General features: G+C 41.1%; 2 protein-coding genes across 2 annotated transcripts in view; one reads left to right on the forward strand and one right to left on the reverse strand.

Annotated features, from left to right (window-relative positions):
• Positions 1-11,680, reverse strand: part of LOC106811758 (protein phosphatase 1 regulatory subunit 12A-like) — a gene marked incomplete in the record, with an annotated part of 85,163 nt that extends 73,483 nt beyond the window's left edge. The window contains 1 exon segment of the mRNA XM_014815478.1: positions 11,375-11,680. Coding sequence (XP_014670964.1) covers positions 11,375-11,626 — 252 coding nt within the window.
• Positions 7,133-10,672, forward strand: LOC106811759 (iron-sulfur cluster assembly 2 homolog, mitochondrial-like). The gene is made up of 3 exons (XM_014815479.1): positions 7,133-7,234; positions 8,220-8,338; positions 8,962-10,672. Exons 1-3 carry the CDS (start codon positions 7,154-7,156, stop codon positions 9,131-9,133), a joined length of 372 nt encoding a protein of 123 aa, XP_014670965.1. The 5' UTR covers positions 7,133-7,153; the 3' UTR covers positions 9,134-10,672.
• Positions 11,681-12,894: the final 1,214 nt, after the last annotated feature.

The raw sequence follows: 12,894 nt of genomic DNA on the forward strand, positions 1-12,894 counted from the left end.
AGGGAAAACGGATACGTAAAATTCGCTTGAATGCTTCGCTGATTTCCAGCCTCACAGCCACGAATACACATCCAAACAGCTTCCATCTTTTGTTTCCAATTTCAAGAACAGTGCTTCCTTGGTTATAAACATACTGTCTCTGTTCGTTAACCAAGCTGCTTGGTCACGCCGAAATCACACAAAGACCTACGAAAATTTCTCGGCGTTCCGCCTACGTTGCCCAGTTAAAGGTAAATGACTGCTGCAAGACAGGGCTATATAGACTGGTACTCCGCTCCCACCTCAATTACCATCGCAGTAACTAAGCTAAGCGAGCAGGTGCATGAGCGTAGTAGCAGTCTTAGGGCCTATAGACGGGCGTATCTGCCTTTCCAACTGCCATACGCGCACGCCTCGCCATTGGAGCGTTTGCAAAAACGTTGCTATGGCGTTGCGGCGGGCAAGAATCGAGGTCACGAGAGCAGCGGGCCGGTGAGGTGGCGTTTCCTGATTCTACACTCATTTACATCTTACTGCGGAACGTTAGCGAACGCCGGAGAATTTCGTTCAGTCTTTGTGTGATTTCGCGTGACACAGCTCAGTACGAACAGAGACCAGCTATGTTTTTATACAAAGCTGAACACGTTTCTTGAAAATATAAAACAAAGATCGGAAGCTTTGGCATGTGCGTATTCGTGCTGTGAAGGCGTGAATCAAGGCTGCAGCTCGGAGCGAATTTTTAGAGATCTCGTTTCCTACCTGCTAGTATATAATATGTGCTCCAGTGTGCCAAGCACTGCCGCGGCAGCAATGGCCGCTCTGCGGCAGCCACGTGTTGTTGTAGGATGAGCATTTGCGATTGGATGGCATTTACAGGAAATTGTCCGGCCAAGTATAGAAAGAGAACATTAGAAAGCATAAGACTTTGGTAGTAAATAGATTTTCAGTATTTATGTAGCCGTTATATTTTCGCAGTGCGCTGCGAGTACGGTAGCCGTCGTTTCGTTGAAGCCCCTTTTTGGCGTTAGGGTAGGTTCGAGTTTAGGGTTGAGGTTAGAGGTTCTAGCTCATCTAAACTCTTCAAATTCGTGACTCTTTATTTGCCCAAAGGCGTTATTTCAAATTCTGGCCCACCGCCGCATCTTTGTCTCGTTAAGTATTGAGAGCGACATGAACTCCCGCTACCCGTTAGCCTCGAGAATAAGATACGGCTACACGTACCGTAGCCACTGCCTTAGTATTTTATTGAAAACGCTTCAAGTGCCTGTTGGAGTAGTACATAGTACCAGGAGTAAGATTAATGTAGGCCTATATTATCTTAACTCCTGGCTCAGCCTACTATATAGGTAGTTAGCTCTAGGTAACTATATAGCCCAGACCAGGCTGGTGCGACGGATTGTCTAATACGGTATTCCTACACCCTAGGCATTACCGCTTCTTGGACGCTACCGGATATAACTAGTACTAGCTAGCTACTGTTGTGCCCAAACTTTGGAATCTTGCCACAAACCTTTGGCAATTTCAGCGCATCCGCAGTTTATGCAACAAGTCTTGAAGATTGGGTGCAAACAGAGTTGTAAACAGAGCTTGCACAAACATATGATTATTAGGATTTCAAATGTTATATCATAACTATAAAGCGTCAGTATACCTTCTTTTCCTCAATGTGTTTGGCCACCTTTGTATAAATATTAAATGATTATAAGTAATAATTGGATAAGATTTGATATGAACACAGGGTTCTCCCAGCGATGGAATTCAAAACAGGCGGGAGGGGAGGGTACGGCGTGCGAAGGGGGGTAAGGGGCGGCGCAAACTTGTAGGGGCGTTCGGGGGCGTGTCATTTTTACCGTCACGACAATTAATGGGTAAAAATCAGCCACACAACCATAGACGGCCTGTTTGGGTTCTGTATATTATAAGATAGCGACCGTCTAGTGTACAGTATCACAGACTCACAGTTAACTGTGCATGGGCAGGTTATGTGTAGCTGGTCTTCAGTGCATGCGTCAGATGTCCGTCTTACGGCAATTCTGAGGATCGATTCCGCGCTGTCAAACTTTTATTGCTGGTAGCGAATTTTTCCAAAACCCCAGGTCGCGGAGGTAATTTAAACGAGGGCCGCAACGAATTTCAAACGGCGGGGGGGGGAGATGTTTCCAAAACGGGCGCGGGCGCGCCCCGTTTGCGCGCAACGTGGGAGAACCTGACTCATGCAGATAAATCTTCTTCCTAGGTTTGCCAACCACGCACACACCACACACTCGGCTATGCAGCGGTGTTGAAATCACCAAACTGTTTTACAGTGTTGCCCAATCTTGAGATTAGGTCAGCCAAACTAGGCGAATCCGGCAGTTTGGCGCCAGCATAATCGCTGCCACGAATCTCGAATTGGTGCAGCATTCCAAGTTTGGTACAACAGTACTAGTAGTAGTGTATAGCTAGCCTCTAAGTACTATAGCCCGCGCTTCGATTAACTGCGCAAGGTTATCCCTGCGGCAGTTATCGAACGCCGGGCTATAGACTAGTACTGTAGAGCTATAACTACTAGTTACTGAGTAGTTAGTAGTAGTACGCTACTAAATATAGCTCTAGTACTATAGCCGCGCTACATTGACAATGCCGCAGCGCCTTGCGGCAGTCAATGATACGCGGGCTATAGCTATACTGGCTATACTATACTATCTATAGTACTAGAGTCATTCATAACTCAAAAACTACACATTTTATTTTATAACACAAACACACTATAATAACTCGCAGTTCTGGCTAATAATATTATGACCATCACAGTTCCAACCGACATACCTTGCAAGTTGATAAGACTGTTTGAGGCAAAACTCGCTTAGCAATTTTAGCGCGCATGATGATGGCCGTGATCGTGTTGATAGGCGAGAGCGCGCCTTTATATGTCCTTTAAAAACATCGTTATTTTTAAACGCAAACAGAAAGAAAAAAAAGCATAGGCAGTTATCAAAATTCTGTCTCTAGCTCAAATAATTTTTGTAAACACACTGAAAAGTGCGAATTCGGTCTCTCAGTCTTTAAATTATATCCATAGTAAGCATAATAACACAATCTTGTTTATAAATTTTGCTAGATAATTTATACACATCTACTACTGATAGCGATCAAAGTAGAACCAATATATTATTTAACATGGTATATATAATGTTATATACATAATATATATATATTATATAACGGAAATTAAATTTTCCTACTTCCTACACAACAAAAAAAAAAAAAAAAAAAAAAAAATAAAAAAAAAATCCCGCAAATACTCAAATCAAATGTGGGTTGCGCGACTTGCGCCTGCAACTTGGTATAATACTCATTTCCACATTAAGTAAAATTTGCCACAATTTCACACATTAGATGGCAGCACGATGCAAACATTTGCCGGCAAATGTTACTCCGAAACTCCTTTACAAACCCGTAGCAATAAACGACTGCGGGACACCATTTTGCGCTCATAAGTTATGAGTTAGTGCGGAGGTTCCCCGAGCTACAATAAGTGCTGTCCAAAACGCCAAGAACAGTTAAAAAGGTGGCATTGATTCAGAGACAAATAGCAGAACCAGAAGATCTAAAAGAAAAACAGAGTCGCATAAAGTTTCACGATGGCTGTGTATTTCTTGCTGCCTGTTCAGCTGGTGACACCCAGGATAGTGGATAAATTGCTCGCAAGCGGGAGCTGACATCAATACCAACAAACGTTGATGGACTTACGCGCCCGCATCAGGTAATATCCTATTACTTTTCACTGTGTTCCCGAATCAAACGTTTATATGCTATTGTTCATACTAGCAATTAAAACTGGATGAACCGTGAATTCTCACTCAGTTGCTGCCATCCAACTAGCATTCAAGAGAATGATCAACCAACGCACCACAATACTTGATCAGGCTTATCATCACATGCCCACTTTGAAAATTGAGAAACGCCATCGCTGGTTAAACATCACCAGGTCTCGATTTTGCATAAATGTAGCTCACTTGTAAAATTCTGGTCAGTGAAGATTGGCATTCTTTCTTGCTTCATGAGCCTGTTTGTTGCAGCCGAATAATTCTGAGCGAGAATCATTGCTTTCGCACGCCTGTTCATCTTCAAAGGATCCCTTTTGTTTCTGTTCATTCGCTGAGAGGTCTATGCTTCCCCAGGGTACTGGCCGAACGTACCCTGGTACAGTCCGGTATTACCGGAACGTTACCCTGGTACTATCTAATTATGCCGGACCGTACTGCGCATACTTCACTAACGGGTCTAGGGAGTCGACTACGCCTACTCCCTAACCCTAACTCTAACCTAACCCTAACCCTATATTATAGTTACCAGGGTACGTTCCGGTATATACCGGACCGTACCCAGGGTACGTTCCGGCAGTACCCTGGGCGACATATAGATCCTATGAGCCTGTCATTCCGTATAGAATTCCGGAAACGGCCATTGGGAACGGAAAAGATGTTTTCAAACGGAAAAATGCGGAAAACGTAATTTGAACATATTACAACATGGGAAATTTTCAATTAAAATCATTAAAAAACGTCGGACATAGCATTGCGTAGTGATATGGTTTACATTCAGACAAGCTTTCAGCAGCAAAATGATTTACAATTACGTCTTTTGGTAGCCCTGTGTTTCGGTGCCACTGCCAACCCAACTGTCAGTGAGTGACCAAATACAATTTTTTTCATGCAAATATATATATGTAAACGGAATTTTTCATTTTTGGTGTGTACAATCTCTTATGGCCAAAACGGAATTTCCATTTTTTCTTTACTTTGAAACGGAATTCATGATTTTCCTAAACGGAAAAGGCAATTTTTTGAAGTTTACGGAAAATCACTGTCCCTAGTTGTACCAGATTATATATGTGTAACGGCCCAATTGCATAGATCTACTGTTTTGGACTGGACAGGGTTTCTTCTGAGGGAAAATTAGACAACGGAGGTAATAGCCACTTTGGGCGGGGAAAAATGTGCATGATGGATTTAAAGACGGTGCCGTTAGACACGCATGCGGACGCTGCAGGCGGAACGCGAGGGAGGGAGGGGGAAGTCCCCCTCTCGCTGGGGGGGGGGGGGTTCTGGGGCTCCTCCAGCCAAAGTTTAAAATTGAATGGTAAAAATTGTTATAGGCACGCACGCACGAACGCACGTGTACGTACACACGCACGCACGCACGCACGCACGTGTATTTAATTTAACTGTATTTAACTGTATTTAACTGTCGCCGCCGCACGATTGGGGCAAGGGAGCCGTCCGACTCATAGTAGCCCCAATAATCACAATGTAGGTAGGGTACGTATACGTGCACACGCACACACGCACGCACACACGCACGCACACACGCACGCATGCACGCACGTTTACATACACACGCACGCACGCATGAATGCACGCAGGTGTACGTGCACACGCACGCACGCACGCACGTCTACGTGCACATGCATGCACGACTAAGCGATTTCACCGGTGATTTAGTCGCCCGATTTAATCGCCTAGTGTGTCCACTCGACTCGCGCGATAGAATCTGGCGATATTATCGGGCGATAAAGTCGCCCAATTAAATCGCCTAGTGTGTCCGGCCCTTTATATACCAAGTAGGCCTAAAATGTGCAGCCGTGGACAACGTGAGTCACACAGCCTGGTTGGGTTATATTTTTATATGAGGTATGTTTAGGGTTAGGGTTAGGGCTAGGGTTAGGGTTAGGGTTAGGGTACACTTCTGTAGTACAAGACTGGTACACTTTGTGTATACATATGTACCTCGGGTACATATCTGTACTGTAGTACCTGATACGACAACGACCCCTTGAGCCGCAGTGAACAATAAGAGAATAACCTTCCCGGCCCCAACACAACGTTATGATATTGGACACTAAAATATATACCATACAGAGTAAGTAGGTTGACAAGTAGTAGACTACTTGTAACGCTGGAAATTGACCGTTTTTATTTATATAGTGAATAACTTTTGCAGGATATGCTAAATTATTTGCTAACATAGGTTACCTCGATCGATCATAACAGGCTTTTCCCTCTACGACTTCCGAAACAAGTGAGCATACTTATCGCTGATTTCGCTGGTTTCCACGGTCTCCGCCAGGGCACGAAGTCCGCGGCACAGGCTCTCGTTCTGCTCTCGATTATGTGTCGCTTATTATATTTCTATGATTCAAGCAGTATGCTTCTGCTCTGACATAGCTATATATTTACATGCAATATTTACTAACATATATATATATATATATATTCACTACGAGTATATGATGCTTATTTATGCTCGCGCCAACGCGAGTTGCAACGCTATGGTATGTTATGTCGTTTCGGGTTTTCCGCGTTCCTATCTAAAAACATGCGCAGTGGAAACATGGCGGTTGGCGGTGAAAGTGAAATTTGGTTTGGCTCTTGAAATTTACACTGTGCACAGCGAACTGAGGTATTAGTTTTAATAACAACGCTGGAATACTATAAGGTGAAGGTTGAATACTTAATACTAAACAAGGCAGAAATGCTTATATGATCATTTTATTTGAGATATAAGTAATTGTTCGGTAGTTTTTGTAGAGATACAAGATTTTCCAATGGATGGATGTCAGGCTGTGTATATTGTATATATATAAATATTAAAACATTGAAAACCAGGAAACATCAATCTACAACAACTTAATAATTATCATTGCGAAGATATGTACTTGCCTTGTGTTTAGGCCTGCGCACTGTGAAAATCAGGTCCATTGCCGACTTTAGTCACACTGAACATGGCGGACATGGCGGCTGTCTGGTTGTTTTGATCCAATTCATCTCAGAAAATACAGCATAACTCGATAAATCAGTAGCGCCCAGTAGCGCCCAGCTAGTAGCGCCCAGTTACCACAAGCAAGCCAGAGGTTTATAGATTTGTTTGAGCTATTACATGTGACGCTAGCTGTGTCGATGTTTGGATACCGAGCCAACTACACGTTTTTATGGGCAAGAATTTGAAACGGTCCCCTAACCCTAGCAAGGACCGTTTCTTGGAGCTATAGTAGTACTAGTAGTAGGTCCTAGATGTAAACTGTGCTTTCTGATTTTGCAATTTGCATATCTGACATACATGAAATTTGTGTTAATGTAAACAGCATGTAGAGTTGATTTGTATTTACAGGTTGCAGGAAGCCACAGGGTTCATGATCAGATCCAAAGCGAGACTCACCGATGTGTCGAATGACAGCAGTGACAGTGTACTTCTCAGTGAAAGCTGTATAAAGGTAATAATCTTGTCTACGTTACCACATGTAACTAGGGCTGTAAGTGTAACGATACACAAGCCTCTCGATTCGATCCGGTTCTCGATATTAGCCTCTCGATTCGATCCGGTTCTCGATATTAGCCTCTCGATTCGATACCTTCGATTCGATTCCCAAAATATTGAAATGTTATCTTATTTTTTATATTTTCATTATTTTGCAATAATAAATTATTAGAAATTGCCAATGAATACTAAATGGTGAATAGACTAGAGAGTCTAAAGAGTATATGTCATAGAGATATGTATACTATTTATACATCTCTATGGTATATATACACTGCATAATCGCTGAGTAAAATTGGTGAGTAACACTCCACAGTATATAGCGTAGTGCCGCCATCTATTGGGCCATCCTTAAAAAATTATATGTTTGCTGTCCTCCGACCGACCCAAAAGTTTTTTTTGACATTTTGGGTTCCATATTTTTTTATATTTTTTTTTACATTTTTCATAGTTAAGACTGAAACACAAAGCATGTGTGGCAAACATGAGGACAGACTTAAAATAACTATTATGCCTCACAAAAAAAAGACCTACCTACCTACCCACTAAAAAAATCATGGGTCGGGGGACAGCAAACATAGAATTTTTCATGGATGGCCTTGGAGGAAAAAAGTGGTATCGAAGTGGAATCGAAAATACGGGGAAAAATATCGAAGATCGGATCGAGGGAAGAGAATCGCGATCCGATTCGATTTCGGTGGATCGTTACAGCCCTACATGTAACCTGGTGTGAACACACACAAAGGTGTGTGCAGGGTTAAATTATTGGAAATCAACAGTCGCTAGCCCTTATCTGGCTACGATTTATTATTGTGATTTAACAAAACAAGAGATCAGATGTTACTGCAGACATTACCCTAGCATCATACATAATTAGTTTTTCAATACACATTCAGAATGACTGGTATATATTTCTCAATAAAAATGTTTTCTTCTTCTAGAGGCTGAAGAAGATCAGTAAGAACCCCGATGATTACCTCAGGTTGACAGTAGATGGAGGTGGCTGCTCTGGGTTCCAGTACAACTTTAGATTTGAAAATCAAATTAAGCCAGATGATCAGTAAGCACTTTGTTATCTTTTCTCAATGCAAGGTCAAAGTCTTGTTCATCTCTGATGTGTCTATAGAGCTTCCATAGTTCCAAGTAATGTTCTATAGAAGACAATTTATTTACCTGGGAAAGGTGTGATGACAATATTAGGGTCACAAACTTGTGAAGATACTATTGTTTAGCCTAACACTTGTCAACTTATCATTAGCGTGGTCATCATGACAAGATCAAAGATCCTTATTCTGGGTAGAACTCCTGGGGCCCGTTGTCAGAAACATCGCAAAGTTAATGCTAAGACTAATGGTGCGACTAATTTTGTTTCTGACAACGGCCCCCAGGTATCCAGGAAAATTACCTTAACTGCAATTTCCTTCTTGCAGCGTTTCAAAGGAGGATGTCAGTGTAGTCATTGAGTCAAAATTGCTTATCCGTGATTTTTCTTCAAAGTAACAGAGACGGAAGGTGTCACTATGCTCACTGAGTCATATTTCTCTAACCGTGGTTTATTTCTGTCATTATAACAGAGAAGGAAGGCATCGAGTCATATTTGTTCAAACCCAATTTGTTCTTTCAGCGTTATAGAGAAGGAAGGTGTCAAGTCATATTTGTTTCAACCCGATTTGTTTCTTTCAGCATTATAGAGAAGGAAGGTGTCAAGGTTGTTGTTGACGAGACCTCCATCGCGTTCATCCGAGGATCCACCATCGACTACCACGAGGAACTGATCCGATCAACTTTCCGAGTCGTCTCGAACCCGAATGCCGAGCAAGGCTGCTCCTGCGGAGCCTCATTCGCACTCAAGTAGTGTTTCACCCTGACTGGACTGGCAATGGCAGGCTGTGACCCCACTATAACTTGTATAAGCTTCATCTGTGTTTTTCTCTCTGTAGTCATGAGTGTGCAAAAAATAAGGAGTGTTTATTGTGTGCACGTGGAAACACGTGGTGGTGTACAGATTTTCATGAAAAGCCCCGAGGTTAGAGAAAAGCAAAAAAGTTGCATTCGACCTCGTATCTAAAATAACTATATTTTCATTATTCTTGCAGGAAAAATACTGATACGCATTTGTGATATCACGTTTCTACAGTAAGTTTATGACACTTTGAAACATTTGTGTACTATTTTGCTACAAACAGTTGTAGCAACAAAATTCGACGCATTTCCACTGCCGCTTGTGTCTCTGATAACACTTGCTTATCTTATTTCTATTCATATATGTGACCCGTGATAGCCAAATGAGTCGTAAGTCGCACAGTAGCATTTTACAGAACAATCGATTTTGTTTCAAATCTTTAAAAAAAAAAAAACATCTACAATGTTTACTTTTGATCTGTATAAGCAAAAATGTCTTAATTCAATTAAAACCTGCTTAAATTGAATGATTTATAAGAAGTGACGGCTAATAATATCAGTGAATGATATTAGTTTTTGAGCCCTTATTTTAGACAATTCTCAGGAAATTTTAATCGCATGATATCTCCATTTATAATAGTAATAAAATATTCATTTTTCAACCAATTTTCAATATCTATATAACAATAGAAAGCTATGAATCTCAGGTATCTGAATATGTATTCAAGCTAAAATGTCAAAATTTGCCCAAGTGACTCATTTCGCCATCACCGGTCACATATATTCTGGATTAGAAACTTTCCATACAGTTTAGTACACACAGCAAAAGACGTGAATGTGGTTTGTTTTCAGGTTGCTTTACGTGACCTACTTTTTTGGTTAGCTATTTCCACTATTTAATAATCATTAATGGTTATTATATAATTTTATTTGTGTGCGTGTGTGTGTGTGTGCGTGTGCATGCACACCCACGTGCATGTGTGGAGTGACCTGTTTAGAACATTTACATGTATGGAAGCCATTCAACACAAAACGCACACGTTTTATTTAGGTGTACAAACGTTGTACATTTAGTTGGCAGAGGTGTTTTGATCAGCTAGAAATCTAGGGCGTTATTATTAAATACAGAATTTATACATATAACGAACCTTGTAAATGTAAGCTGCCAAACGAAACGAAGCAGTAAATTTTACATTTTGCGACGAATCGACTTTAGTGCAGTTTAACGGCAAGTGTGACAAAATCTAGTATAAGTGACAAATATAGTTCAAGTGAATATGATTCATACGACTGGTGTTAACAGCTCACATCTCGTTACCAGTCAATGGTGACCGAAAGTTGCAGCAGCTTGCTTTAATTTATGTTGGGTTTGAAAACTATAGTATCGGACTAGGCACATTTCACAATTGGTAATTTGTTCTAAACATTGTTTTAAATGTAAATAATATATAGCAGAAGCCTTATATAATAAAAAAAATTTAGTCTATGCATAGTCGTGTGTAGTGTATAATTTTCCACTTTCCATTGAAACGTGTCTAACAACGTGACAACATGTATTAACGTGTATTGTTCCAATCAGTTACGATTAGATGAGGGTTAGGATGGTCGTAAGGTAACTATATATTATGGTTAAGGTTAGGGTTAGGGTTAGAGTTAGGGTTAGGGAGTAGGCGTAGGCGACTCCCTAGACTCGTTAGTGGAGTATGCGAGGTACGGTCCGGCATATTAGATAGTACCAGGGTACGTTCCGGTATACCGGACTGTACCAGGGTACGTTCCGGCAGTACCCTGGGGAACATAGACCCTCTCAGCGAATGACAGAAACAAAAGGGATCCTTTGAAGATGACAGGCGTCGAAAGCAATGATCTCGCTCAGATTATCGGCTGCAACAAACAGGCTTCATGAAGCAAGAAAGAATGCCAATCTTCACCTGACCAGAATTTTACAGTGACTACATTTATGCAAAATCGAGACCTGGTGATGTTTAACCAGCGATGCGTTTCAATTTTCAAAGTGGGCATGTGATGATAAGCTGATCAAGTATTGTGGTGCGTTGGTTGATCATTCTCTTGGATGCTAGTTGGATGGCACAACTGAGTGAGAATTCACGGTTCATCAGTTTTATTGCTAGTATGAACAAATGCATATAAACGTTTGATTCGGGAACACAGTGAAAAGTAATAGGTATATTACCTGATGCAGGGCCGTAAGTCCATCAACGTTTGTTGTATTGATGTCAGCTCCCCTTGCGAGCAATTTATCCACTTCCTGGGTGTCACCAGCTGAACAGGCAGCAAGAAATACACAGCCATCGTGAAACTTTATGCGACTCTGTTTTCTTTTTAGATCTTCTGGTTCTCTATTTGTCTCTGAATCATGCCACCTTCTTAACTGTTCTTGGCGTTTTTGGACAGCACTTATTGTAGCTCGGGGAACCTCCGCCATAACTCATAACTATGAGCGCAAAAATGGTGTCCCGCAGTCGGTTTATTGCTACGGGGTTCGTAAGGAGTTTCGGAGTAACATTTGCCGGCAAATGTTGCATCGTGCTGCCATCTAATGTGTGAAATTGTGCAAATTTTACTTAATGTGAAATGAGTATTATACGCAAGTTGCAGGCGCAAGTCGCGCAACCCACATTTGATTTGAGTATTTGCGGATTTGTGTAGGAAGTAGGAAAAATTTAATTTCCGTATATAATATATATATTATTAATGTATATAACATTATATAACATGTTATAATATTGGTATCTACTCTTGATGCTATCAAGAGTAGATGATGTGTAATTATCTACAAAATTATAAACAAGATTGTGTTATTATCTACTATGGATAAATTTAAAGACTGAGAGACGAATTCGCACTTTTCAGTGTGTTACAAAAATTATTTGAGCTATAGAACAGAATTTTGATAACTGCCTGTGCAGTTTAAAAAAACGATGTTTTTAAAGGAATATAAGCGGCCTCTCGCCTATCAACACGATCACGGCCATCAATCATGGCGGCGCTAAAATTGCTAAGGAGTTTTGCTCAACAGTCTTATCAACTTGCAAGGTATGTCGTATCGTAACTGTAAAGTGAATAGTAAAATATATTTAGCCAGAACTCCGAGTTTTATATGGTGTTTATTAGTGGGTTAGATAAAATAGAAATGTGAATAGTAGGTACTATTTAGTATAGCTCTAGTCTAGAGTCCCTAACGGGACCTGTGTGTAACTACGGCAGTGTAATAAACCGTCAGATGAACATTTTGTCCAATACCTCCTCAGAAAGCCCAGTTTACCTTCGATGGTGCAGCACATAGTCTACTCCTGATAAACGCAGCTATATTTGTTAAACAGGCAGCGGCAACATATTTCAATCAAATACAGTGGTAACAACCAGTGTCACATTCTTGTGACCATCTGTACTGGATAGTCTATACTAACATATGCTCATGTGATAACGAAAACCTCATTCATTTGCCCTCACATTCATTTGTGTAGTATTTACATGCGTGTGTAATATGTGTATTGTATATCCCTTTGTATCATTTATATTTATGTAATTACGTAGCACTGTATTATTGTATGCTTTGTAATCTCTCAGGAGGAAATAAAGATTGAACGGGCCGGAGCCTCCTCCTTAATGATTCTGCGTCACAAAATATGTACACACGCGCACGCACGCACACGCCTATACACACGCACGCACACGCCTATACACACGCAC

This window comes from Priapulus caudatus, unplaced genomic scaffold (assembly GCF_000485595.1).
Source record: "Priapulus caudatus unplaced genomic scaffold, Priapulus_caudatus-5.0.1 Scaffold571, whole genome shotgun sequence".
Taxonomy (NCBI): Eukaryota; Metazoa; Priapulida; class Priapulimorpha; order Priapulimorphida; family Priapulidae; genus Priapulus; species Priapulus caudatus.

What these genes read in the sequence shown, in the direction of transcription:
- LOC106811759 (XM_014815479.1), top strand. Translation starts at nt 7,154, where the DNA reads ATGATCAGATCCAAAGCGAGACTCACCGATGTGTCGAATGACAGCAGT. An exon ending in TCAGTGAAAGCTGTATAAAG is followed by an intron (nt 7,235 to 8,219) that starts GTAATAATCTTG and finishes TTCTTCTTCTAG; the next exon opens with AGGCTGAAGAAGATCAGTAA. An exon ending in CAAATTAAGCCAGATGATCA is followed by an intron (nt 8,339 to 8,961) that starts GTAAGCACTTTG and finishes TGTTTCTTTCAG; the next exon opens with CATTATAGAGAAGGAAGGTG.